General features: G+C 42.6%; 1 protein-coding gene across 1 annotated transcript; it reads right to left on the minus strand.

Moving 5' to 3' along the window:
* Window positions 1–55: 55 nt before the first annotated feature.
* On the minus strand, window positions 56–23,398 carry PDGFRL (platelet derived growth factor receptor like). The gene is made up of 6 exons (XM_067297142.1): window positions 23,291–23,398; window positions 16,661–16,955; window positions 6,936–7,087; window positions 5,189–5,482; window positions 4,726–4,865; window positions 56–756 (listed from the first exon to the last, which is right to left on the minus strand). The coding sequence occupies exons 1-6, from the start codon at window positions 23,343–23,345 to the stop codon at window positions 568–570; spliced, it is 1,125 nt and encodes a 374-aa protein (XP_067153243.1). The 5' UTR covers window positions 23,346–23,398; the 3' UTR covers window positions 56–567.
* Between the last annotated feature and the right edge of the window lie 871 nt (window positions 23,399–24,269).

A 24,269-nucleotide genomic window follows, 5' to 3' on the forward strand; every position in this document is an offset into this window, starting at 1 on the left:
TTCTTTGTGTATATGTCTTATATAAAGTATATACACACATATATGCACACACACATTTTTAGAATTCAGAAATTTAATTATTCTTGCAAAATAAACATTGCTATTGGCCAATAGAGTAACTTTTAACATGTACAGTACTTTAAAGTTTAAAATTGCACAGCACCAGAAGAGAGAACCTGCACTCCTGGATTTCTGAAGATATTAAATATCTTCTCAGTTTTCACAAACACACACAAAAAGGCACAAATCCCCCAGCAGGTTAACCTTGTGAAAGACTGAGGAAAAAGACTACATCTATGCAAAGGAAAGCTCAAGAGCACCTATTCCTAAATATAATAAGCCATATGCACCTTCAGGCTTAAACTTTAATACTTACAGTTTTATCTCACAGCTGACTACTGCCAAGTATAAGCAACTCCACTTTGGCCCATCCAGCTAGTAAAAATGGAATGCACTGATGTATGAAAAGAAACAGTGATAGAAAACTTCATTTAAACATTACTAAAGAACTAAATGGCTGAAGTGTGAAATAACAACAGTTCATTCTATGTCCAGAAGTCTTTCCTATCAGTTTAGTTCAACTTTGGTAGCTACTGTTGTTTCTCCTTGTAGGTTCTGAGCTATACAAATGTAGTTCCCAGCATCTTTTGCTTCAAAATCTTCAATAACAATAACACTCTTGGAGATTCTTGTGGTATGGCCAGTTCCTCTGTTGATCAGTCTCCAGAAGTTTTGGATAATCACAGGCCTCTCCAACTGTTTAAAAAAGACACCCACATAAGAAAGTGCATGATTTTGCAAACAGTATTTAGCAACACTACCCTATCAAACCCCAAAGTGAGAGCTCAGAGAGTAGGAGTCTACATCTGAAAGGCTTAAGTGAGGAAGTCGAAGGTGTCTGGCAGTTATAGCAATATTTCTGCACTAAGTGTTGACATACCAATAACTTAGGCCAAATAAGGATAATATAATGGCTCTTCCACTCTAAGTGCGGGTACTATGAATCTTTAGTCTAATGTGGTGACTCAGTAGGTTAAGGGCTGCCCAGACTCTGCCTGAGTATGCAAATGATCCCAGTGTAGTCCACTTGTTATTTTGCTTTTGTGTATTTGATCAAACAGGAAAGGTATTCTGGGGGGGGGTATCAGGAGAGATATGTGAGCTTGTTTTCAGACACTTAACACGTCTACAAAAGGAAGGGTGCAGTGGGCTAAGTTAGCTGAGCAATCTTTACCTAGTTCTCTTTTAGCACAGACAGTAGCTTTAAATCATATTTCTTAAACTAATTTCTCCTTCTCTAATTTCAGAAATACTGTATTAGATAACTTACTTACAAGCAAATGGTAACAATTCATATGTGCTTCTAAATTAGTCCTTACTATTAAATTACTCCTCCTACTGTGCTTTCCAAAATGTATGTAAACTATCAAAGCCAAAAATATGAACAAAGATGCTAAGAGCACTATTTTGAGGGTTTTTTTTTTTCCCCCTCTGTAATGTTAATGATAACAGGATTTTTCTTGTAACACTCCCTGGCTTGCAAAGGACCAGATGAAACTGGTCCTAAGGTAGACTAAGGCAGTCTTTCCTTCCAAAATCCATCCTGCCATTCAGTACCTTTAATCCTGCTGGCTTTTGGTACACTAATGACCTGGATAAAACTGGTAAGATAAGAGGTTTTTGCTTGGAAACCACCTTGTCCTGCTTCATGAAATACATGTATTAGCTGTTTACCAATATGAATGCTGCAAGGCTTAAGGTAGTAATTGCAAAAGGATAAGTTAAACATTTATCTAGAGCCACGACTACAATCTTGCACTTGCAAAAGGGACCAGTACAGGAAAAGCTGCCAGTCCTGTTCATGCTTCCAGATGAGTCACAGTGCAGTCAGGCTACATCTAGTAGGTGGCAGATGTTTACTGTGAGCAATAAGTTTTTTTTTTTAAAAAAAAAACAGTAATTCCTTCTAAAAATCTTCATCCTTTTAGAAGGAATCAGGCCACTAAGCAGAGCACTACCTCCTGTTCCCAGCTGACAATCAACTGCAATGAAGTACCACCCCATGCTTAAATTCAAGCCTAAGTCAGTTGTTTTTTAAATGTTATCAAGTGGAACTGCCCTGAAACTAATAAAAGGGAAGGTAAATGCCATGTAAAGGCATTTGCCTGGCTGTGTTTCTAGTAGTACAGTTTTTCTTCTAACTAATTGCCTTCTATTTTGAAGACAGTTTCAGGGAAGCATATTAATGAGTGGATCAGTATGTATTCTAAGCAGGTGAGTGAGCAAATGCAATTATCAGGGAGTTGGGGCAGGGGAATCTAAGTTAAAAAACAAGGGGAGAGGTGAAGATGAGATGAAATGAGGGTCTTTCCAATACAGTGTATTTAGGAGCAAGCAGAGATAAAATGCTGCTTCTGCTCAGATGTTAAGTGGTAGGTATCAGTCTAGGTCCTGGGTGGAGAGAAGGAAAAAACCCTAGCCTTGATCTCCCTGCCCTGAAAGCAATACAATAGAACAGAGGTATCCAATGAATCTGAAAAGTTCAATTTTTTTTTTTTTTTCCCCTTTGCACAGAGGAAGGTAAGTGTGATTGGCATCACTGATTTACCTCTCTCTCCTCCCTCCACCCCACCTGACCAGTTATGGTACGGACTTGTTTCTCAACAGAGGCTCTACAGGGGAAAATAAATGAGTAATTCTCTCAAAGTATTTTTATTTTGCAGTAAGTGAATACTGTTATACAAAATATTAGCTTGGCAACAAGCATGCACTGCTACTCTGGCATGTACTTAAGCATTTGGTTGGTGCAGAAACCCAAACAAGCTGCTTCCCTCCCTATCCCCAGGCACAGCTGGAGCTGTGAGACTGTTCATGCTGGTGAATGAGCACATCAGCCCTTCCTAGGCTGAAAGGCAGATACAGGCCAGAGGCCAGTCTCTCCCAATGCCCATAGCTGGGTTTGCTGTAAGGGTGTAGTCCTCTGCTGATAGTGCACGTGCCCTGCCCTGCACTAGATGCAGTATCCATAGCAAACAAGGGAGATGATAGATAGATAACGTGCATGCGTTTAGCAGCTTATATTCAGTCAGTGCTGGAGAGGAGTAACTGTAGTTAGTGTACCAGACCACTGGAAGCAACTGGGCCAAGAACAGCCAGCAACCACACTTGGGGAAGCTCCTCAAGAGTGAAAGATGCAAAAGCAGTGTGGTGTGGACACTAATAAGATAAAGTGTTTTAGAAGGACAGGCTGAGTCTAGAAATCAATTTCTTCAGTCGTTTGTACTCAGCAGTTACCGTGAGTTACAGGAAACTTTAAACTGGGGTTTGTATAGCGAACTGCTACACTGCAAAGTATCAAGGGGAATGTTTTTTAAAACAACAACAACAACAACAACAACAACAACACAACAAAACTAACATGATCAGCAGGGGGGGGTCTTTCTTCTTAGGGCCCACCTCCCCACCAAACAGAGTGGCTCATTATGAAGACTGCCAGAGTTTAAGCCCTTCCTTGAAGGGCAAAGAATTTGGCATTTGTTTATGTACCCCACAAACTAATTCTATGGGCTAAATCCAGAGGAAGACATTGGGCATTTAAGTCAAAGAAACTACTGTTTAGCAGCTCCTCAAACCTAAAGGCACTTTGACTTCCCTTACCATTTTATTTTTTACTCCAGAGACAGCTGCAAGTTTCTCACGTTATTTAGACTTCTGCCTCTCTCCTTCCTATCTTCAAATGGACTCCAGAAACAGGAAGCCTTCTGCCAAACCCTTTCTGAGCTCTATCTTGTAGTTACTCTCCAGATCATCTAATGCTGTTGGTACCAGGCCCATCACCAAATGCAGTTGGGGCTGACCTAATTTAAAGAGCAGGACTGGGCAGGGAGGGCAAGTTGGTAATTGCTCACTAACCCTCAAACTTCAGTAGTCTCACCATGAAAACCTTTGACACTGAGCAGCAAAAAAACCTGAGGTGTGTGTTGGGGGGGGAATCTATATAAAGGAGTAAATTAACATCTCAGCAAGAACTAGAAAGCTGGTTCCACATGCCTAGTGCCCTACAGTTCAAATCCCATTTGTGCTCACTTGTTCTCACCCTTTTCTTTCCTCAAAGGTCACACACCTTCCCATGAGAGATAGAGTGCTACAGTCTCTACCTTACTGGCCACAGCAAACTTGCAGGGCTTTAGATTTCAAGTTTGTCAAGATGGGTAGGCACTGAACTCTGCTCATTCACTCTCAACAGTTACCTCCACTGTTAGACTACTTTTAACTCTGCGCTGGCTCAGGGACACCAGTGCAGATCTTACTACCTTATTGCTGAGTTCTGCATCATCCTTTGACAACAAAGCCTCAGGAGGGCCAGCAAGAGGAACACAATGAGATCCCTCGGGTCCTGTCCAAGACTTTCCTTTTGGAACTGCTGCCAAAGGCCAAGTGTCTCTGCAATGGAAACCTGAAGGAAGGGTGAGCACTGCAGAGCTTGGTTTTTGCTAAGATGAGTAGAGCTCTCCAGTTTTAAGTTTCATTTCTGTGATACCTCTCTGCTCTCAGGGATAGATAGGCTGAAGTTCAAAAGCGATGTGTTGCCTCCTCCTGCCAAGCACACCTGAGCTAGCAGGAGGCAGACATTGCAATTCTGTTCCAAATCTAGACATTAAATGGCATTCAAAGTATTGCATTTATGAAGAGCAAAGCACTTCAATCAGGGCAGACATCTCTTACCTCTTGCCCTGGGTACTGCCAACTGAAGTTCACATCTACATCTGGGTCCCCAAGGACTGTGCAGATTACATTAATGCTGTCACTGACTTCTGCTCTATTGGATGATGCCGCAATTGTGGTTGAGGGTGGGCCCTTGGGAACTGATTGAAAGACAGTGGTGGGAAGCAGGAAATTAGTTTTCAAAATAAAATATACTGATAAAACATAATCAAGAGGCAATTTTTGCCTCAATGTGTTTAATGCAACAGGTAAGTGACATATGCCTGAAACTCCTCCCCCCACCCCAAACTAGGAACTTGCTGGAATTTATATCTACAGTTTTATCACATGTACTTTTGATCAAAATTTTTAAACTCTGATTACATTATTTACTTCACAAATTTTCTTTTCAGAATTTGTTTTCTAAATAACCTCAGCAGAAGAAACAGGAACCAGTGTAAGTGCACGGAAAACTCCATCTTACCTTCCACATACAGTAGATGATACTTGATGGAAATCTGAGGTGCTCCCTGTGACTCTGCTTTGCAGTAGACAATACCTTTATGATCAGAAGTAGGGTGCTGGTAAACAAAACCCTTCTTCACATCATAAGTAATATTAGCTCCATCTGTTTCAATTTCTTCTGCTGGAAATTCCCTGTGTAGAGTTACTTTTGCTGAAGGAGTAGTAACACGGCATGGGATGACTGCAGGTTTATCTGGGTTCAGGTAAACAATCTCAAAATAACTGGGCGTAGGTACAAAAAGTTCCCCTTTATCTATGTAAAAGAGTTAATATAGTTAGAATAATATTTATGTCTTGGTTTAACAGAAAGAAGAGAAAATATTTATGACAGGGTTTTCTGTAAGCAACATTTAAAATGAACACAAAGCTTTTTTACTTTAAATACACACAAATGAAAGAAAAATGCTTTTCTGACTTGAGAATGCATATTTACATAGGTTGGATTAAAAACACTAAATAAAAAAAAATCAAGGTCATCTTCATTGTAGTCTAATCTCTTAATGTTAAGAAAATCTCAGAAATTCCCTTTTATGTATCCAAATACTCATCTGGATCTACTTCTGTTCATTCACCCGCTTTTAAACAGTAACATGCAGACAGACAGACACACACACACAGAAAATAAGCACTGCTAGAGAGAGAAATTCTTTGGAAGTACAGCCTTTTTATACATATAATTTTAGGTAAAAATGTTTGATTTACTGCACTGGAAAACAGGTGAAATATATAATGCTTTTAGATTGACTGTTAAAGAGTATTTTCATATTCGGCATGTTGCTTATAAATACAATGCTTAAATTTCTCTTTCTAGCATGAACATTTACATAATAACTTGATTGAAATGTTTATTCCAATCTTTCTGAAGGAATGTATCCTTGGAACATTAAGTGCTTCTGATAAATGGCTTCTAATTTATCTCCAAAACTTACTGCAAACAATCCTATCTTAGCATTTTGTACTGAAATATTTGCTAGCCAAGAATGCTTTAGCTCTTATCAGGCAGCAAAGGTGGTTTTACCATTTATAATGTTTTCCATTAGAAGAAAAAATTAACTATTTGAATTCAGCTCTGTTTTACCAAGTAGCAGTAAGCTGTGTGTGGTTATCTATTATGACCTATCCAGGTAGTGTTAGGACTACAGTTTACCTCAAACTCTGTAGGACTATACAAGTATTTAGAGTGTTTTGCCTCTTAACATGACACATAGACTCTTAGGAGGAATTTTGGCCCTGCAGAGATCAATGTATGACGTCAAGATTTTGAATTCAGTGCAGGTAACTGGGGAGAGGGGAGGAAGATATGAAAACATGGAAGCCCATGTGGACACTGGAATGCCATGGCAGAATGAATCTTCTACATAGATTTATTTTATCAAGACACATTTTCAAAAATTAAACATTCTGTGGATTCATTTTGTAGATGATTCTCAGAACATGTGTCAGTACTTTCAAAGGCATTTGCTTTCCATTGCATTATGCATTATTTTGGGTAAGCAGTTAGCATAATCCATAGGGAAAACAGACTCATAAATCACACCAAGCAAGTAATTATCTGCTCGTTTCACCAGCATTGTCCCCCTTACCATCTGCTAAAAAAGGATGAAAACTGTGAAAAAACATCTTGACAGTGAAAGATCTGATGTAGATTTATTCCTGTCTTACTAGCATATATATTTCCATTAACAATCCCCAGATGAGTTAATTACCTGTGAAAAAGATGTATGTCGAAGCCATTTTAGACTCATCCTTTCTGCATTTGTTACCGCTGCACAGCTGAAGCCAGCAGCTATATTCACCTGTGTCTGCTGCAGTGGAGTTTGTAAGGATCAGCTGCCCGTACCTGTCAAGCTGCTTTATACTGGGGAGGGAAACAAAACAAAAGGCACAGGCAAGCATTGGTGTGTTTCCTTATACATTTTTCTCAGATCACTTCTACTTACTCAAGGTATTTTTTTTACTCCTATTTTGCAACTGACATCTTTCTCCTTCACAGGTATGTTTTAACTCTCCCTTTTGATCCAGCAAAGCCTTGCATACATGAGTAGTTTTATTGACTTCAGTGATCTGCGCGAGCACTTACGTGCGTTTCTTTTGTACCCTTCGTTCTTGGGTTCCTTCCAGCCCTTGCTCTGTAACTAGGCTGCAGCTGCCACGGACAATATGTTTGTCTACATTTTGTCCAAATATACCCTGTATTTTCATGCTCCAAGTCAACCTGCATGCATCTCAGGCTCTTTTTGATTCTGTTTACTTCAACTGTAGCACTGTTTCAATAGTATAATAATATATAGCAAAGATATTTTAGGACAATTAGCAGCACTTTAAAAAGTGCTTATTTAATGATTTATGCCTGTTTTCAGCATGACGGCTTTCCTGCCTTTAACACACTGGCCCAACTTTTCACTTGCAAACACCATCATTCAGAACTTCTATTTCAGGTTAGGCCAGGCTTTGTTCGGCAAGTAAGCAATTTTGGTACTGGCTCCTCTCTTGCCCTAAGCTATCTCACTGGAAACCAATAACAGTAGTTTTCCCTTCAATCCAAGGGTATTTTAGAACATGATATTGAAAACTGTTTCAGGTGTAGTGGCTGTGTCATGGTGAGATAACTCTGTAAAATTCAGTCTGTGTGTGGTTATTTCAGGGACTTTTGATTTGTTGTTTTCTCTTATCCGAAATATCCTATGTATTCTCTCAGTGGATTTAAATTTGTAAACCAACTTATATGTTTATGCTGACAATGTTTCTAAGGGTCAAAGGTCCTATCCATAAAATCCAACAGCCACAATCTCGTCTTCTTCTTATGTATTTTTGGATTTGCTTTCCTGGCTCTTTCTTGTACACAGATGGTGTTACAGTTAGCAACGTCTCCTATGTCACCTTCTGATGGATTGCAAAAGCATCAGTGCAGCAGTACCAGTTCTCAGCAAATCCTGTCAGGATAGCAGTGTGGTGGTATTGATATATTCCACTGCTGCTCTGACCCTTAAAAATGTTATTTTCAACCATCTGCCTTTACACAGTAGCACATCCAGAACATGAAGCTTTCCTACTTTCCTGTGCAAGAGCATCTGCCAGGATCCCTGCCATCAAGTTCTAAGGCCATTTCTGTTGTAACCAAGTCAGGAAAGATTCTTCCAGTGTGAAGCACTTGACAGGAAATTCTTCTTCCGTGTTTGAAACCGGGTCTTGACAAATATGCAGCTTGCATGAATTCTAAACAGCTACCATGCTGCTTATTCTATTTATTATACACTCCTGTTTATTAGTGCAGCAGTTACTCTAACTTGCTGATGCAAAGAGGACTGAATCATTTATTTCTAGGATTAAAACACTTTGAAGAAATTCTAATCCTCTAAAACACCTTGTTACTCTTCAGCAGCGTTACGACAGGCATGCCTGACTGTATTGTATGCTCTGAATATTCTTCTGTTTTGCTGATGTCTCCACTGCAGGCAGTCTCTCCCTAACTGCTCACATGCATCTTTTTAAAAAGAGAGAGGCCATTGCTTTCAGTTATATGCATATCCTGAAATTTCTGGCTTTTCCTGAGTGTTCTGCTAGTAGTTTGCACTACCACCAGCAAGCACAAGCAAAGGTTTGTGTAACCCAATGCCAGCCTTCAGCCAAGGCCAGTAGCTTAGGAATTAAAAATACACCAAGTGCACAGCCCAGACGGGGCTACCCGAGAATGGTCTCTGCCATTGAAGCCTTCAGGCACTGTAAGTACACTCTTCCACCACTGAGCAGTTTATAGACCTGCCTAAGGAAATAGGCAAATCATGTTTCCTATCCGCTAATCGACTTGTCATGTATGACCTCATCTGATTCCAGTTCTTGTAATCAGGTAATCGTGGAATAATAATGTTTTTCATTTTTAATATATGCACTAGCTTACATAATAAATTCATTTCAGTTTTTGAATACACTTCAACAAATTCCTAATCGTGCAAGAGAGAGCCTGTTGTGTATCACACCAAACAGGGAAGAGGAAAGAAATCCAAAATGTGTCCTCATCTGTCTTACTACTATTATTTAGCTTCAGAGTTCACTTTTCATGGGCTACCTGACTACATTGGCATACGATGCCAGTACTAAATGTCAACACTACAGAGAAACCATTATGCTAGAACATTTTTGCCTCCAACAGTTAATGCAGACACTGAAGTATAGCTTCCAAACTCAACAGAAAAAATAAGGTCAAAGTTAATTAATTATTGTACAGTGTGTTCTACTTAACTGAGAACAATCTACCCAGCAATCAATGGAAACTGCCCAGTGAGGCAGTCATCCACAAACATGCACTAACAAAACCTGGCAATTGAAAGACTGGAAATGTTGAGACTTGCAACATGACCATATTAAGCAGACAAAATAGACTACATAAAGTAAATCATAAATGTTATAACTTCTATTTCATCAGTTTTTTAGATGCTGAGAAATCTGACTCAAAAGCTAAAACTTTGCTATGTTCCACATATCACTAAGTAAAGATTTTGTATACAAAAGCATTTCAAGATTGTTTAAAGAAACTAATAAGGTACTTCAAAATCCTATCCCATATATTCCTCTTATTAAGCTTTAGTTAATAAGAACCCACAGAATCACAGAATTGCTGAGGTTGGAAGGGACCTCTGGAGATCATCTAGTCCAACCCCCCTGCTCAAGAAGGGTCACCTACAGCACGTTGCACAGGATCGCATCCAGGCAGGTTTTGAATATCTCCAGAGAAGGAGACTCCACAACCTCTCTGGGCAACCTGTTCCAGTGCTCTGTCACCCTCACAGTGAAAAAGTTTTTCCTCATGTTCAGATGGAATTGTCTGTGTTTCAGTTTGTGCCCGTTGCCTTGCGTCCTGTCGCTGGGCACCACTGAAAAGAGTCTGGCTCCATCCTCTTGACACTCTCCCTTCAGATCCTTGTACACGTTGATAAGATCTCCTCTCAGCCTTCTCTTCTCCAAGCTAAACAGGCCCAGCTCTCTCAGTCTTTCCTCATAAGAGAGATGCTCCAGTCCCCTAATCATCTTTGTAGCCCTTTGCTGGACTTGCTCCAGTAGTGCCACATCCCTCTTGTACTGGGGAGCCCAGAACTGGACGCAGTACTCCAGATGTGGCCTCACCAGGGCTGAGTAGAGGGGGAGAATCACCTCCCTCGACCTGCTGGCAACACTCTTCCTGATGCACCCCAGGATACCATTGGCCTTCTTGGCCACAAGGGCACATTGCTGCCTCATGGTTAACTTGGTGTCCACCAGCACTCCCAGGTCCTTCTCCGCAGAGCTGCTTTCCAGCAGGTCAACCCCCAACCTGTACTGGTGCCTGGGGTTATTCCTCCCTAGGTGCAGGACCCTGCACTTGCCTTTGTTGAACTTCACGAGGTTCCTCTCCGCCCACCTCTCCAGCCTGTCCAGGTCTCTCTGAATGGCAGCACAGCCCTCTGGTGTATCGGCCACTCCTCCCAGTTTTGTATCGTCAGCAAACTTGCTGAGGGTGCTCTCTGTCCCTTCATCCAGGTCATTGATGAAGAAGTTGAACAAGACTGGACCCAGGACTGACCCCTGGGGGACACCGCTAGCTACAGGCCTCCAACTAGACTGCGCCGCTGATCACAACCCTCTGAGCTCTGCCATTCAGCCAGTTCTCAATCCACCTCACTGTCCACTCATCTAACCCACACTTCCTGAGCCTGTCTATGAGCATGTTATGGGAGACAGTGTCAAAAGCCTTGCTGAAGTCAAGGGAGACAACATCCACTGCTCTCCCCTCATCTACCCAGCCAGTCATTCCATCATAGAACGCTATCAGATTGGTTAAGCATGATTTCCCCTTGGTGAAGCCATGCTGACTACTCCTGATCACCTTCTTGTCCTCCACATGCTTGGAGATGGCCTCCAGGATGAGCTGCTCCATCACCTTTCCAGGGATGGAGGTGAGGCTGACTGGCCTGTAGTTTCCCAGGTCTTCCTTCTTGCCCTTCTTGAAGACTGGAGTGACACTGGCTTTCTTCCAGTCTTCAGGCACCTCTCCTGTTCTCCATGACCTTTCAAAGATGATGGAGAGTGGCTTAGCAATGACATCCGCCAGCTCCCCCAGCACTTGTGGGTGCATCCCATCAGGGCCCATGGATTTGTGGGTGTCAAGTTTGCTTAAATGATCTCCAACCTGATCCTCCTCCACCAAGGGAAAGTCTTCCTCTCTCCAGACTTTCTCTCTTGCCTCCAGGATCTGGGGTTCCTGAGGGCTGGCCTGAGCAGTAAAGACTGAAGCAAAGAAGGCATTCAGTAACTCTGCCTTCTCTGCATCCTTCGTCACCAGGGCACCCACCCCATTCAGCAAAGGGCCCACATTTTCCCTAGTCTTCCTCTTGCTACTGATGTATTTGAAGAAGCCCTTCTCGTTGTCCTTGACATCCCTTGACAGATTTAATTCCAAACAGGCCTTAGCCTTCCTCGTCGCATCCCTGCATACTCTGACAATGTTCCTATATTCCTCCCAAGTGGCCTGTCCCCCCTTCCACTTTCTGTATACTTCCTTCTTCTGGTTGAGTTTTGCCAGGAGCTCCTTGCTCATCCATGCAGGTCTCCTGCCCCCTTTGCTTGACTTCCTACTCATAGGGATGCACCGCTCTTGAGCCTGGAAGAAGTGATGTTTGAATATTAACCAGCTCTCTTGAACGCCCCTTCCTTCTAGGGCCCTAAACCCTGTATTTTAAGTTCAAAAGATCTTTGCCAGAAGAACCATGCCAAGTTTAGAAGGTAGAAAAAGATGCAACAAGACAAAAAGATAGTATGCATAATGTCACCTAAAAGTATGTAGGCAAACCCCTCAATCACCTGTACTCATACTGACAGAAGAGAACTTAGCTTAAATGAAAGCTCACTGGAAGAGGAATATAACATTTTACTGTTTAACACAAAAAATGTCCCTCCTAGTTTTCAAACTTCAGAACATATGGGAACGAAACAAAATTCAGGTATAAACATGAGCACAAACAACATCCCAGTAAGCCAACAGGAGCCTGTGTCCATTTAAAGCAATCTAATTTTGCCCTATACAACACCCACAGTATACTCAGTTCTGTGGTGATCTGAACTTGCTTTTGCCCATACACCAGTCACATGCACACACTGTGCGTATGATATATGTCCACCTCGTTCCCTCAGCCTTTTCCACTGGAACAGGTCCACTTCATGTAAGCTGATTTGTCAGCTGAAGTTCTGTGACAAATACAGACTTTTGGGGGACACGAGAGACCCATGTTCCAAGTCAGGCAGAGCAGAGACTCTGAAGTTAGACTGTCTTTATCCAGACCATGTATTGCTATAAAGCGTAGAAAGGGGAAAAGTGTCTGCCCTTATTTTTCTTCTACCCCTCTCAGTTTTTGATCCTTCTACACTGTAGATCCAGTTTCTGGGTGAGCCTACAGTCATTAATTTGTTTATGTACAGAGTTAGGAAACACCATTCCTGCCCTTCCACTCTGGAAGTGCGCTCGCTACCCTTGACAGTTAAGGACACCAAGATTTCAGGCTATTCTGTTCAGCCAGCACAAAAAATTTAGAAACAAAAAGGTATCTTGAGGGCATATTTATGCTGCACAGTGCAAGACAGCATTAGAGACAGTGAGTTAGTCCTGAAGCAAGCTGGTGCGTGCCCTTAACTTACTATAGCCAAGTTTACAGGATTCTAGCTTTCTGCCCAGAGTTGCATTGCATGCTACAGTCTCCAAAGCTATGTATATCATTTTAGTGCGCACTGGTATTTCCTCCAGTCTGGACAGTGGAAAGAGAGGAGTCCTCCTCTGGCTAAACAGAAGAGACAGCCAAAATTCCTCCTTTCACCCAGCACCTCCACCCAGAACCATAAGGTTTCCCCTCCCTCCCATAATTGCAATTCTAGTAGATGCTGGGGGCCTTAAAGCCTCCTCTTGAAGTTGCTAGCTCTCAAGAGATGTAAAAATAAAACAAAAAGCAAAGTGTTTTATGATTTTCCTAAAAATCTGTTCCTATTCACAGCAGACCAATTGAAAGGGTACATCCTTCCTATTAGTTACGGAAAAGCAGCAATTAAATGCCCTGGCATTGACTATTGTAGGAACACACAAATGAATAAAAGAAAGAATGCTAGTCACTCATCCCCAGCACAAATAAGCCTTGCCGCACCGCCTCTCCTCCTCATGTATCCTGTGACCTGGAAATCTGCTTCCACCCCCTGCCCTGCTGCCTCTTTGCTTTTGAGTACCTCCTCGGATCACAACCACTTCCCCCTGCTGCTGCCACTTCTGGTTTGCCCCAGTGCCCCAACTGCAGCAAGCCTGGCTTGGAAACCCAAGGCAGCAGATAAGGCAACAGAATCCCAAACTACAAAATGCCACAAAAATTAGGAAATGCACATCTTTTACCCCAAATTATCTTAAGTGCTTATATTTTATCCCATTTGCATCACTAGAACGGAAAAGTACTTAATTTTGCAAGACAGGAATAGACAGTCAAACAAATAGTGAGGAAACATTCAGGCTTTTCTCTAATAATTGAGGATACTTGCCTTGCCTTCCTTAGTGTGAGTTGCTAATATTTAGATAACATTACTTGGAGGTATACAGAACCATATATATAACCAAATCATGCCAGCAACATATTTGCAAATGCAAAAAGTGTAAGATCTACTTAAAAAAAACCCTCAAAAACAAAAAAAACCCACTGCACACTACACATACTTTCTTTTGATAAAATTTTGAAGTCAACTTTGGTACGCTGGGAAGGCCAGGTCCCTATTGCAGCTGATATACGCCACCTACTGGACTAAATCCAGGTAAAATTTTATTTATTGCAAAAAAACCTAGAGTAATTGTTTAAATCAGCCACAGGATCTTCCGAGAGATATTGCTGCTATAAGCCCTCAATAGAAATAGACTTGTTGCTCTAACTTACTATGACAGAAGTCTTGCATTAGCTACAAAGAGATTTATTCAGCCAGTGTAGTTCTTGAACTTTTTAGCTGTCAGGGAACAAGCAAACATACACTTAGAGAAGAATCAGCTCATGCATTTCCAAAGGATGCTTCACTCCCAAAGGAGATCACCGCATACATAACTATTAATCTTCAACCCTATTCTTTGAAAATACAAGTAGGAAGGAGAATAATATACCTGAAAAATTAACTAACTGGCAGAGACTTTAATGTAGCATCATGCCTGTAATGAAATGAAATGGATCACAGAGAGGCAGATAATCTTGGTTACACTTACAAACAGCATACAAACTTTTGCTTAATTTAGGAACAAAAGGACAATACGGGTTGACACCTTTGCTCATAAACTCTATACCTCTCTCACCTAATAATCCAAGAAAAGCTCCCTATGGCTCTTTCTTAGGATATTGCTTGCAGTGCTTTGTAACTCCTCACTCTCCTGACTATTTCTCTTTCATAGACACATAAATCTCTGTAAAATAGCCAGTGAAAACAAGCTCTAATAGCAAAAATGTGCCTGTGGAAAACACGCTTAGAGTCTTTAAATCTCTTTCCCCTTTCAAATAAAACAAATAGTATATTCAATCTACATTTAGCTATGCATACCGTGTTCAAGAACTGGGAAGACCAAAAAAATTTATGGTTTGTGGAAAAGACAGAGCAACTCACCTGGTGGGACAGAGAAGGAGAGAGTCCTCAGTTCCTCTTCCTGATCTAACAACTATTTATGCAGTTTCCATTAAGATGTCACTAGATGAAAAAAAACGCCTTCCTAAACCCAATGTGACTGTCCTCAGCATTAAATTCTGTCACACTCCTCTCATAGTCCTTCCTTCTGCACCATGAACCTTGCAATGCCTTTGCAGATAAAGGTAATTTTGATAGGAAAGGTGAAAAATACCCTCAGTTGCTCCTTAGCATGGGAGTTGGTGTATTCTCTTGCAAGTTGAGAGACATGGTTTTGAACCTCTGCAGGAAATTAACCTTGGTGTGTCAGGTGATGTCTACTAGCCTACTGATGTCCAACTAGCACAGCCCCAAAAGAGTAGGTCTCTGTAGAGCAATATAGTTGGTAGCAAATACATGACATCCACACTACACGTTTTGAGAGTTTTGCTTCAGACTAGCTCTAATATGGTTCCCTGTCTGTGGCTAGAGCACACTTCCGTCCCCCTGGACCACTTCTTCTATTTTAGAGTCATTTGGAGGGAGTTCAGTTCACATGCTAAATGACTGTTCCAAAGTGCAATCAAAGGGTAGTATTGGAGATGTCTGGAAGATTTGCTTCAAAAACACATGCCTGTCTCTAAAATCAAAAGCTATGTCTGCACAAGCGTTTTAGCAAGATGCCCTAAACGTTAGGCTGCCAGAGGAGCAAACATTACTTTTTCCAAAAGAAGAGAGTGGATCCTGCGCAGTTATTTGAAAGAAGGCGATTCAAGGCCATTGGACCCAAAGCAGACTGCAGATTGCACCCACACACAACCCTGAGTAAAATGCTTAAGCCTCAAAGAAGAGCTAAGTTTCTCACAAATTCTTGTACTGAGCATTTCTATTGATTAATATGGGGCAACTCTCCTCCCAGTTACGAGATTTCCAGATCACCCTTTAAGCATCTTTCTGAAGTCCACATTGGAAAGTTCCACAGGAACTTAAGTTAATTCCTCAGCAGGGTTGAAGTACCACCAAGAACTGGACTTCTACCTTGCCACTATTTTTTTTTTTTGTCCTGAAGCAGAAATACAATTTCACAGAACGCATCTGTGCATTCTGTGGGAAGAAAGTTGTGGGGAGAGAATGCATTAGAAGGGAGCTTTATGAAGAAGTTATGTATTTTTATTGCAGGAAAGCTTTTAGGAAGTCAAAATTAAGCAACTTTTAAATATTTATTATTTTAAAATTATTATTTAAAAAATGATATGTTTACCATACTCAGAAAGTAGCATTTAATATGGGTAGAGTCAAACATTCAGCTCAAAATGCATGTGTTAAAGTTTTTAATTCATATCAGAGACATTATAGCATTATCTAAAGGTGCGAAATACTTCCTGCTTCCATCTCCTGGAGCAATGAAAAGCAACAGAACTCAGACTCTGCTCTACAGAGAAAGATGTCATGCTGTGGAATCCCTTACAGACTGCAGTGAGTAGCAAACAGATTTTAATCTTACTGATAATTTACTCTCCTTGTAAGCAAGACACCAAGTATTTCTTTCCCAGCTCATATAAAACTTCTTTTACACTATACATAGTTACATTACAGAGTGATTAGGATCTGAATCACTTTGTTCATGAAAGATAAGCATCCTTCGTTATTGACATTAGTTACTACTAGGTGGAACATCTTGATCATTCAAAAAAAAAGAAAAAGAAATAGAGTAAAACACAGTGGTGTTGAAATTGGTAGGAAAAAAGTAGTTCTGGATTTTTTTTTCCACTCCAAAAAATGAAAAATATCTTACCTGAGTCTGGAGTCTTTAAAGGTGTCTAAGTATGAAGGATAGCTCCAACTAACATTACTGCCCTTACATCGCAGTTCTATGCTTTGTCCTGCAGACAGACTTAAAGTGGCAGCTAGTTTCTGGAAACGACCTTTATCCATCACCTGTGTCAGTATGGACTGGGATTTTGAAGAGGGGCCAGCAGGTTCTCTCTCCTTCATTTTGGGGCTTTTGGGTTTTACTTTTTTGCTGACAGGCTTAATTCTGTTTTCTCCTGGTTCTTTTGGACGTTTACTCTTTGCAGAATGTCCAATAACTAGTAAAATGAGGAACAGAAGGCAATGTTACTGATCAGAAAAAGTTCATATATAGTTTTCTTACATACAAATTTGTCCTTATTGTCACAAAGAACAATCAAAGTTTTGCTATTAAAAAAATTATTTTCCCTTCTAGAATTTCATCTTGATCTGTTCTTCCTATAAATATTCATAAAAATGAGTAAGAGTTTCAGTTTCCATGAATTTGTGAAATCTCTGGCACAACCTATTTTCCTGGTGGAGTGTGTGTGGGGGGGAAGCTTTCAATAACATGTGGAAAAACTATATTCATACATGGCACGAAGGAAATGGGAAGGAAAAGTGAGGTGTTCCAAACTGGCTCACACAAATTATCACTTATTTTTAAAAGTCTCATTCTAATGGCGATTACAGCCATCTCTGGCTGAAGATTTATAGCCAGTGAATACAACCTTTTCAAACTGATGAAACCTTGAACCCTTGAAATCAGCAAAGTGCTGCAGTAAGGCTATCAGTGAATAAAGATACATTATTTCTTTTGTCACATACATATCCCTCCTAAAAGATACTTCTGCAAAATGCTTCTGTGGAGAAAAGCGAGAAAAGAATCAACCAAAGTATGCAGGAACAGAATTATATGCCTTGGGGTCTCAGTTTTGGGGTGGGGGGAGAAAGGGGGAGAATGGGAGGGATGTGGAGAATGAGGACTATTCTGAAGAATAAAGTTATTCCTGTACACAAGCATTTGACCGACTGAACTCTTCCTAAGCAGATATAACCTCATTTTCCCCTTTTCAGCCTTTGAGCCTCCATGTTATGGTCATTTCTGATTACAAGCACTTTAATAACTGTTCTGGCAATGCATGAGCTCACCAAATGATCCCAGATGTCCCAATGTAACCCATTTTTAAAATGCATGATACAGTTGTTTAAGACATTTACTTATTCCACAGCCAGACAGTGGCTTCAGATCTTTATGCCTAACTTTAAATAAAGGTGCATCTAAGATTGTTACCTGTTCTCACAGCTTGCCACGTGCATGTAAGCCGGGGTGGGTGGGAGGGGCAGGAAGAGAAGGGACACTAATCTATATTGTATCCTAAAAATACATAAATAATTTCATAAATTCAGGCCTACATAGGATGAAACTCGCAATGATGACTTGTCAGGTAGAAAGGGCCAAAGTGCTTCTGAGTTTCAAAATTCCTCTGCAAACTTTCCCAAGATTTTTTTGGTGAGCCTTTCTTTGAGTTTTGCTACTCTGGGTCTGACCCCTACCAGGCATACCAAAACAATAAAGAAAAACAGAATGCTATTGCTCCTATATATTGCCTACGTATGCCAGGCAAATCCTTCTTGTCGTCACATAGCAAAGAGTAAGATAAATCTATCCAACCGCAGATGCAAATCCTGTGTGAATACAGTTAATTCATTTTGCTTCATAAAGCATTTCAATTGTTTAACATTCCTGTAGATTGATAGTGGCCTTTAAAAAAAAGAAAAATAAAATCAAGGTATTCACGCATCAGCTAACAACAGGAAGCACAGATCTATTTTGAGATGACCCTAAAACTGCTGTCCTCAAAACTCAATGAACTGTGTCCGACAGCTAATTCAGATTAACGGTAGTTTTTTTTCACATCAAAGTTCTCTGGTATTTTAGTCTACAGATCAATCAACAAGCCCACTATGGAAGAAAAACAGCCCTATTCTATACTGAGTTTGCATGAATTAAAAGTTATACTGGATCCACTATTAACAGCAGCAATTCTACACTTTCTGCCGCTGATACACTACCATGCCATTCTTCCTACCCAGACTGGTATACTGCACATTCATCCAAGTTCCTGATATACTTACTCTGTCAACATGTGCCATTAAACCCCCCCTAAGCACCTCCGCAGTGAACATGGATACATACCAGTAATGAGGTTTTTAAGTGTATGCTCTTGCTTTCTGTAGGTGCTCCTTCTTACCCTTTGATCCTACCAGCCCTACAAAGTCCATGGCCATCTCTCCCCACCCTGCCTCAGCACATCAGAAGAAAAGGATTTACGGCTGTTTTCATCCCTTTTCCAAGCTGTTTCTCAAACTCTGTCTGCTTTATTCTGTTTTTTTATTTAACTCACATGTGAGTTAATGAGCCTCCTCATCTTATGTAATTCCCCCTTATGAAATTAAACACATCAGTGGTTTCTTTGGCTTTTACGATTCCTCCAAGAATACTGAAGCTACAGTCTAGTTCTCTTAAAGTAACATCTGAATCCAGTCCTGAGCACTGCTCAGGATCCAGTCAAGGGCTGCTGCTTTTCTCGGGGGCTCTCCGAGCAGCTCCTCTACGGAGTAGCCATTTGTGGCACCTAAACAATTAGATTCAGCATCACACCCCCATGTATGTGCTCCAACCTACATGAGGGTAAGTGAAGTTGTTCTTTCTCTGTGTTTTGTTGTTCTTTCCCATCTTTGCTGCCTCCCTGATTTTCCTTAATGTATCAGTCATCTCTCTGTCATGTTGGGTGGTCAGTCATTAAGTTATTTTTTGTCTTTAGCTCAGCTATTTCAGTCCAGATGGATCATATGACATTTACCGAAGAAGTTCACAATGCACCTGATTTGACACTAAAGCTTTCTTTAACATATACTGCCATTTCTCCCTTGGGGTGAACTATTTGATCTTTCCTATGTAATTTGTACCCAGGTATCAGAAGGTCTCGCTGACCAGCCTGATAAGCCTCCTGGATCAACATTCTCATTTCAAGGCACCCATTCCTGTTCCCCACTGTACTTTTCAGATTGATCTGCAGACACACATAATCCTTGATCCATTCACCCACTTTTTTTGCACCCTACTTAAATAGGACTATTTACTTGGACTACTCTTTGCCATTTCCCTTATATTCTGCCAACCTGACGCCGTTCTTAGAGCTTCACCCCAAGAGAACGCATCATCCCAAACCATGCACTCTTCCATGCCTGACAGTCTGCCTTTAAGAAATGGTTAAAACTGAAAAGCTTTCATATGGGGAGTCTTCATGTGCCAGAAGCCTGGTTTAAATTTTCTCTAGATGAAGTTTTTTCTTTCTGCACAAGCTCCCTCTGTTCCACAAGCTTCTCCAGTACCTAACGAGTCTAAACACTTCCCTCCTTTGCCACAGTCCCAGCTACACAGCAAGACTCTGTCTTTCTGACCCCATCTTCCCCTACAAATGATAGTAGGGACATTTCAGGAAATCAGGAGTTTTAAATTTCCTGCACAGCAAACCAAGTTTTGCCTCTCTCCAGTAGCTCGCCGAGCTGCCAGCTTCCAAGCAAACCACGATCACTATCCCCCTCAACACTCCCTAAAAGTCTGCCCAGTTATCTACTGATGCCACCACTTTTGCACCCCATAATTCAGCCTTCTCTTATCACAGAAGGAAATATCTGTATGCCTGATAATTAACTGGTACTATAGCCTGTCACCTCGGATAAAGAGGACACATGGTGAAATCCCCCCTGGAACAAAGAACATACCACACTGATTCCTCCATTCACTTACTCCAGCTGCAAGACTTTCCCAGGGAAGGAAACAAAGTCAACCATCCCACCTGCATAAGAACGCACCACAAGCTGGGTACTTTACCATCTGACTGGATTTATGTGCACAGCCATCAAAATCAAGTAATGGTATTTAATAAATTTTTTTAAAAAGATTTAGTAGAAAAAACATTGAGAAACCTCCTCCTTATGACACCTTTGCTCAGCTCCCAATATCAGTTCTGTGATGCACTGCAGTCACTTCCTTTGCAAAGGTACATTCAGGATCCCTAACTCATTATGTTTGCACAGGAGCAAATACATCCGTATGTCACACAAACCCATCACACAGCACTTCTGCTCCTGGTTCATAGCATTAGTCTCATCCTATCCTTCAATGTTTCTCTCCCCTTTGATCTTGAAGATGTTACACACACACACACACACAGATTCCACTGGATGCTTTTTAGCATGATGTCTGATACTCCTGTTTTGTCATGTGACACCACCCATATCCAAATGCACATTCCACTGATTTTACACCTACATGGGTCATAACTAGAGAAGGCCCTTGATTGTCTTCACATGTCCACTATGAGACCTTCAGAGCAGAGAGTGAACAAGGTCTCCCAGAATGATGAAGTATCATGTTCCCTGTCCTCCAGGTGTGCTCATTCCTCAGTACAGGCCCCATCTTGTTAGTATCAAAGACCTTTCAACTCACATTAGTTCTTCCTTGAAAAAAATAATCAGCCAAGTGTTAGGTTATCATAAAGAATATCACATCTCCATCTGGAGAATAGCCTTTGCGATCACAACTAATGTAACAAAACAGGTTGGGTTTAATTTTTGATTCGAAGTATCACAATCATCCAAATCAACCCTCATACAGGCAATCTGGAATGACACATTTTACTGCTTATTAGCTTATTTACTGCTAACATAAAGCAAGTTAGGAATGCTATTTTGAAAACACAATGTCTACATTGGGGCTTATACCTATAGCTTTAAATGAATAATTATCATTAAATACACCTGGTTACTTTCACACATAGATAATCCTTTGGATGACACTGTGAGAAGCATCAAGTCAAACCTCAGTATAAAACCAGATAAACTAAGTAACCTCAGTATAAACTAGATGAACTAAGAAGTTGGCCTGGGAAACCTATTGCACTCTGAGACTACTACAAGTTGCAACTCATTTCTCCTTCTACGTTTTTATTGCCTACTTCTTGAGTAAAAAATACTTCTTTTGATGTGGCACCACATAGCCACAGAACAGATCTTTAGGCAGAAATCCTCTTCTGCACCACACTAACTCCTTCTCCAGAATACCTTTGCACACAGTCGTAAGAAAAAATAGGCTGGAAAGGACTTTTGGAGGTGCCTTCCAGCCCTAGTTCAAGCTCATGCTCGAAGTGGGGCTAACTTCGCAGCTAGGTGAGGTCGCTGAGGGCCTTGTTCAGGAGAGCTCTGACCATCTCAGAGGATGGAGACCCTACAGCATCCCTAGGCTTAACAGCTCTCAGGGTGAAGACTTTTTCTTTATGTCCTTACAAGAATTTTTCTTCCTTATGTCCTGGGCAACTTGCAATCATTACCGTGTTTCCTTTCCCTGTGCACCTCGCAGTCTGCCTCCAATTTCTCTACAAACCCTCAGCATCACAAAGCTGGGGGTGACATCTCTTCCCAAGGCTGAACAAACCCCATGCCCCTAGCCCTTCCTTGACAACATATCGGAAATGGTGGCAAAAGGGGACGATGCATCAATCTTTGCTTCAACTATCTTCTTCCTCAGCATCCCATGGATTATACAACAGCTGATAGCTTCAGAATAAGCATAAGCCACTGACTACCACTACAAGTGGGAAAAATAATGAGTTTGTTGGCTTCTCCTGAAGTAGTTTTAATAGGCTTGTTTACATTTTGCAAGAGGGAAACAGTCCCTCTTTTCTTAGTCAAAGGCTAAAATCAGTTGAGGATTGAGTATGAACTTCCTTTTCCAGACAAAAAACAACTTTCCCCCTCCCTCAAGAATGCAACACAACCTGAAATTGGGTAATTGAGTTTGTTCCTTTCTACAAAAAGCACAACCATGCACAAAAACTGCATCAACAAGACCCGCTTCTGCTTTCATGACCAAGATTGAGGATCCACCCTACGGGCAAGCAGGGATCCCCTTGCCACCGGGGACCTCAGGTGCCGGACACCTGCCAGGGCTGTGGCCTCAAGCGCCGGACACCAGCGCAGCGCAAAATCCAGCGGGGAGACTAACAACCATCTCATCCTGGAGGTGCTGATTTGTCTCCATCGGGTTTTCTGCGCCCATGTTGCTAAACCAAGGGACGAGGGAAGAGCAGCTCCTGCAAACAACTTCCAAGAACATCTCAAAGTGCCAAGTTTCTTCATTTTTTTCCACTCCCAAGTGACATACTGATTTTTTTCCCCCAGCGAAGCGCTGTGCTCAGCACTAATCCTCCTTCGGACACGCAAAAGGGGTTTTAATCGCCCACTTACGGCAAGTATGAAAGAAGGAGAGAGAGGGAGGGCAGCAGGTGGCTTTGCAAGTTCTTCTCCCCGCCAGTCTGCCCCGCAGAATAAGACCACGTTTCTGGTCAGGACCCGGCAACCCGAGCGGGGCGGCGGCGGCCCCAGCCCCGAAATGGCTCCCGCCGCCGCCGCCGCGGCCCCGCCGGCTCCAAGGGGGGAGGCGGCGGCGTTGCGCGCTGCGGGCGGGAAGGCGCCCGGCGGCCGCGGGCTGGCGAGGCGGGGCGGGGGGGCGGCCTGGCTCCGGGCCCGCGGCGGCGCCTCCGGGGGCGAGGGGGTCGCGGCTCACCGTGCGGCAGCGTCTCGTGCAGCAGCAGCAGGCTGAGGAGCACCCAGAGCCGCATGGCGGGAGCGGCGGCGGCGGCCGGGCTGCGGCCGGGCGGCGCGGGAGGCGGCGGCGGCGGCGGCGCGGGGAGGAGCCGGGGAGCGGCCGCGGGGGCGGGGGCCCCGGGAGGGCCGCGCCGCGCCGCCCGTTGGGCCCCGCGGGAGTGAGGGCGGGGGCGCTACCAGCAGCGGCGTCTCGCTGAGGCGGGGGGAGCTGCGAAACGCGGCGGCCGGGCCGGGCCGGGCCGGGCCGGGCCGGGCCGGGCGGCTGCTGCTGCTGCCCCGCGTCCCCGCTGCCTCTCGGGGCGCCTGCCCCGGCGCCCCGCCGGTGACCACTCGTTTTCCCGTTATGTCCGGGCTGCAGGTACTTCTGCTGCCTCAGGCCGGTGCGGTCGGCGGCCCAGAGCCTCGGTGGGGTCATCGGACAAGCGGCGGCTCCGGGGTGGCTCGGCGCGGCGATGCGCGCGGGAGGCCGCGCTCCGTCCCGCTGGAAATCGCACCTGAAATCACCCCCGCTGGGGCACGGTGAGGCAAACTCCAACACGGAAGGGTCTTCTCCTGCGTTTTATCCTCAGCGGCTTCCTGAGGGCGTAGAAGCAAGGATGGAACAAACGCCACTACTGTCCTGCTCCCTGGACCGCTGGAAAAATGGAAGATTTTAATGTAAAACACAGCTGCTTATTTTCCCACTAAAAACGCTTATATGCTATTATGTGACTTATTGTAAGTGGGTTATGATTTGTATCACGCCAAAGCATTAGGTATCTGACAGACTAATGATATTAAGTCACTATATTATTCTAGTATTTACTAATACTACAGTGGTGGTTAAAGTTAGAGCTGTTGTATAAAGTACATACAAGTGATAGTCGGCTTTATTTTAAAAATACAGAACAAATGCACAATTGTTATCCTGTGAAGCACATCTTATGGTAAATAACAAG

This window comes from Apteryx mantelli, chromosome 5, assembly GCF_036417845.1.
Source record: "Apteryx mantelli isolate bAptMan1 chromosome 5, bAptMan1.hap1, whole genome shotgun sequence".
NCBI classification, from domain to species: Eukaryota; Metazoa; Chordata; class Aves; order Apterygiformes; family Apterygidae; genus Apteryx; species Apteryx mantelli.

Coding starts and splice junctions, on each gene's coding strand:
- PDGFRL (XM_067297142.1), bottom strand. CDS start 23,345: ATGCGGCTCTGGGTGCTCCTCAGCCTGCTGCTGCTGCACGAGACGCTG. Junction 4,866..5,188: donor TCATCTACTGTATGTGGAAG/GTAAGATGGAGT, acceptor TCTTTCAATCAG/TTCCCAAGGGCCCACCCTCA. Junction 757..4,725: donor GGCAGTACCCAGGGCAAGAG/GTAAGAGATGTC, acceptor TTTTTTAAACAG/TTGGAGAGGCCTGTGATTAT.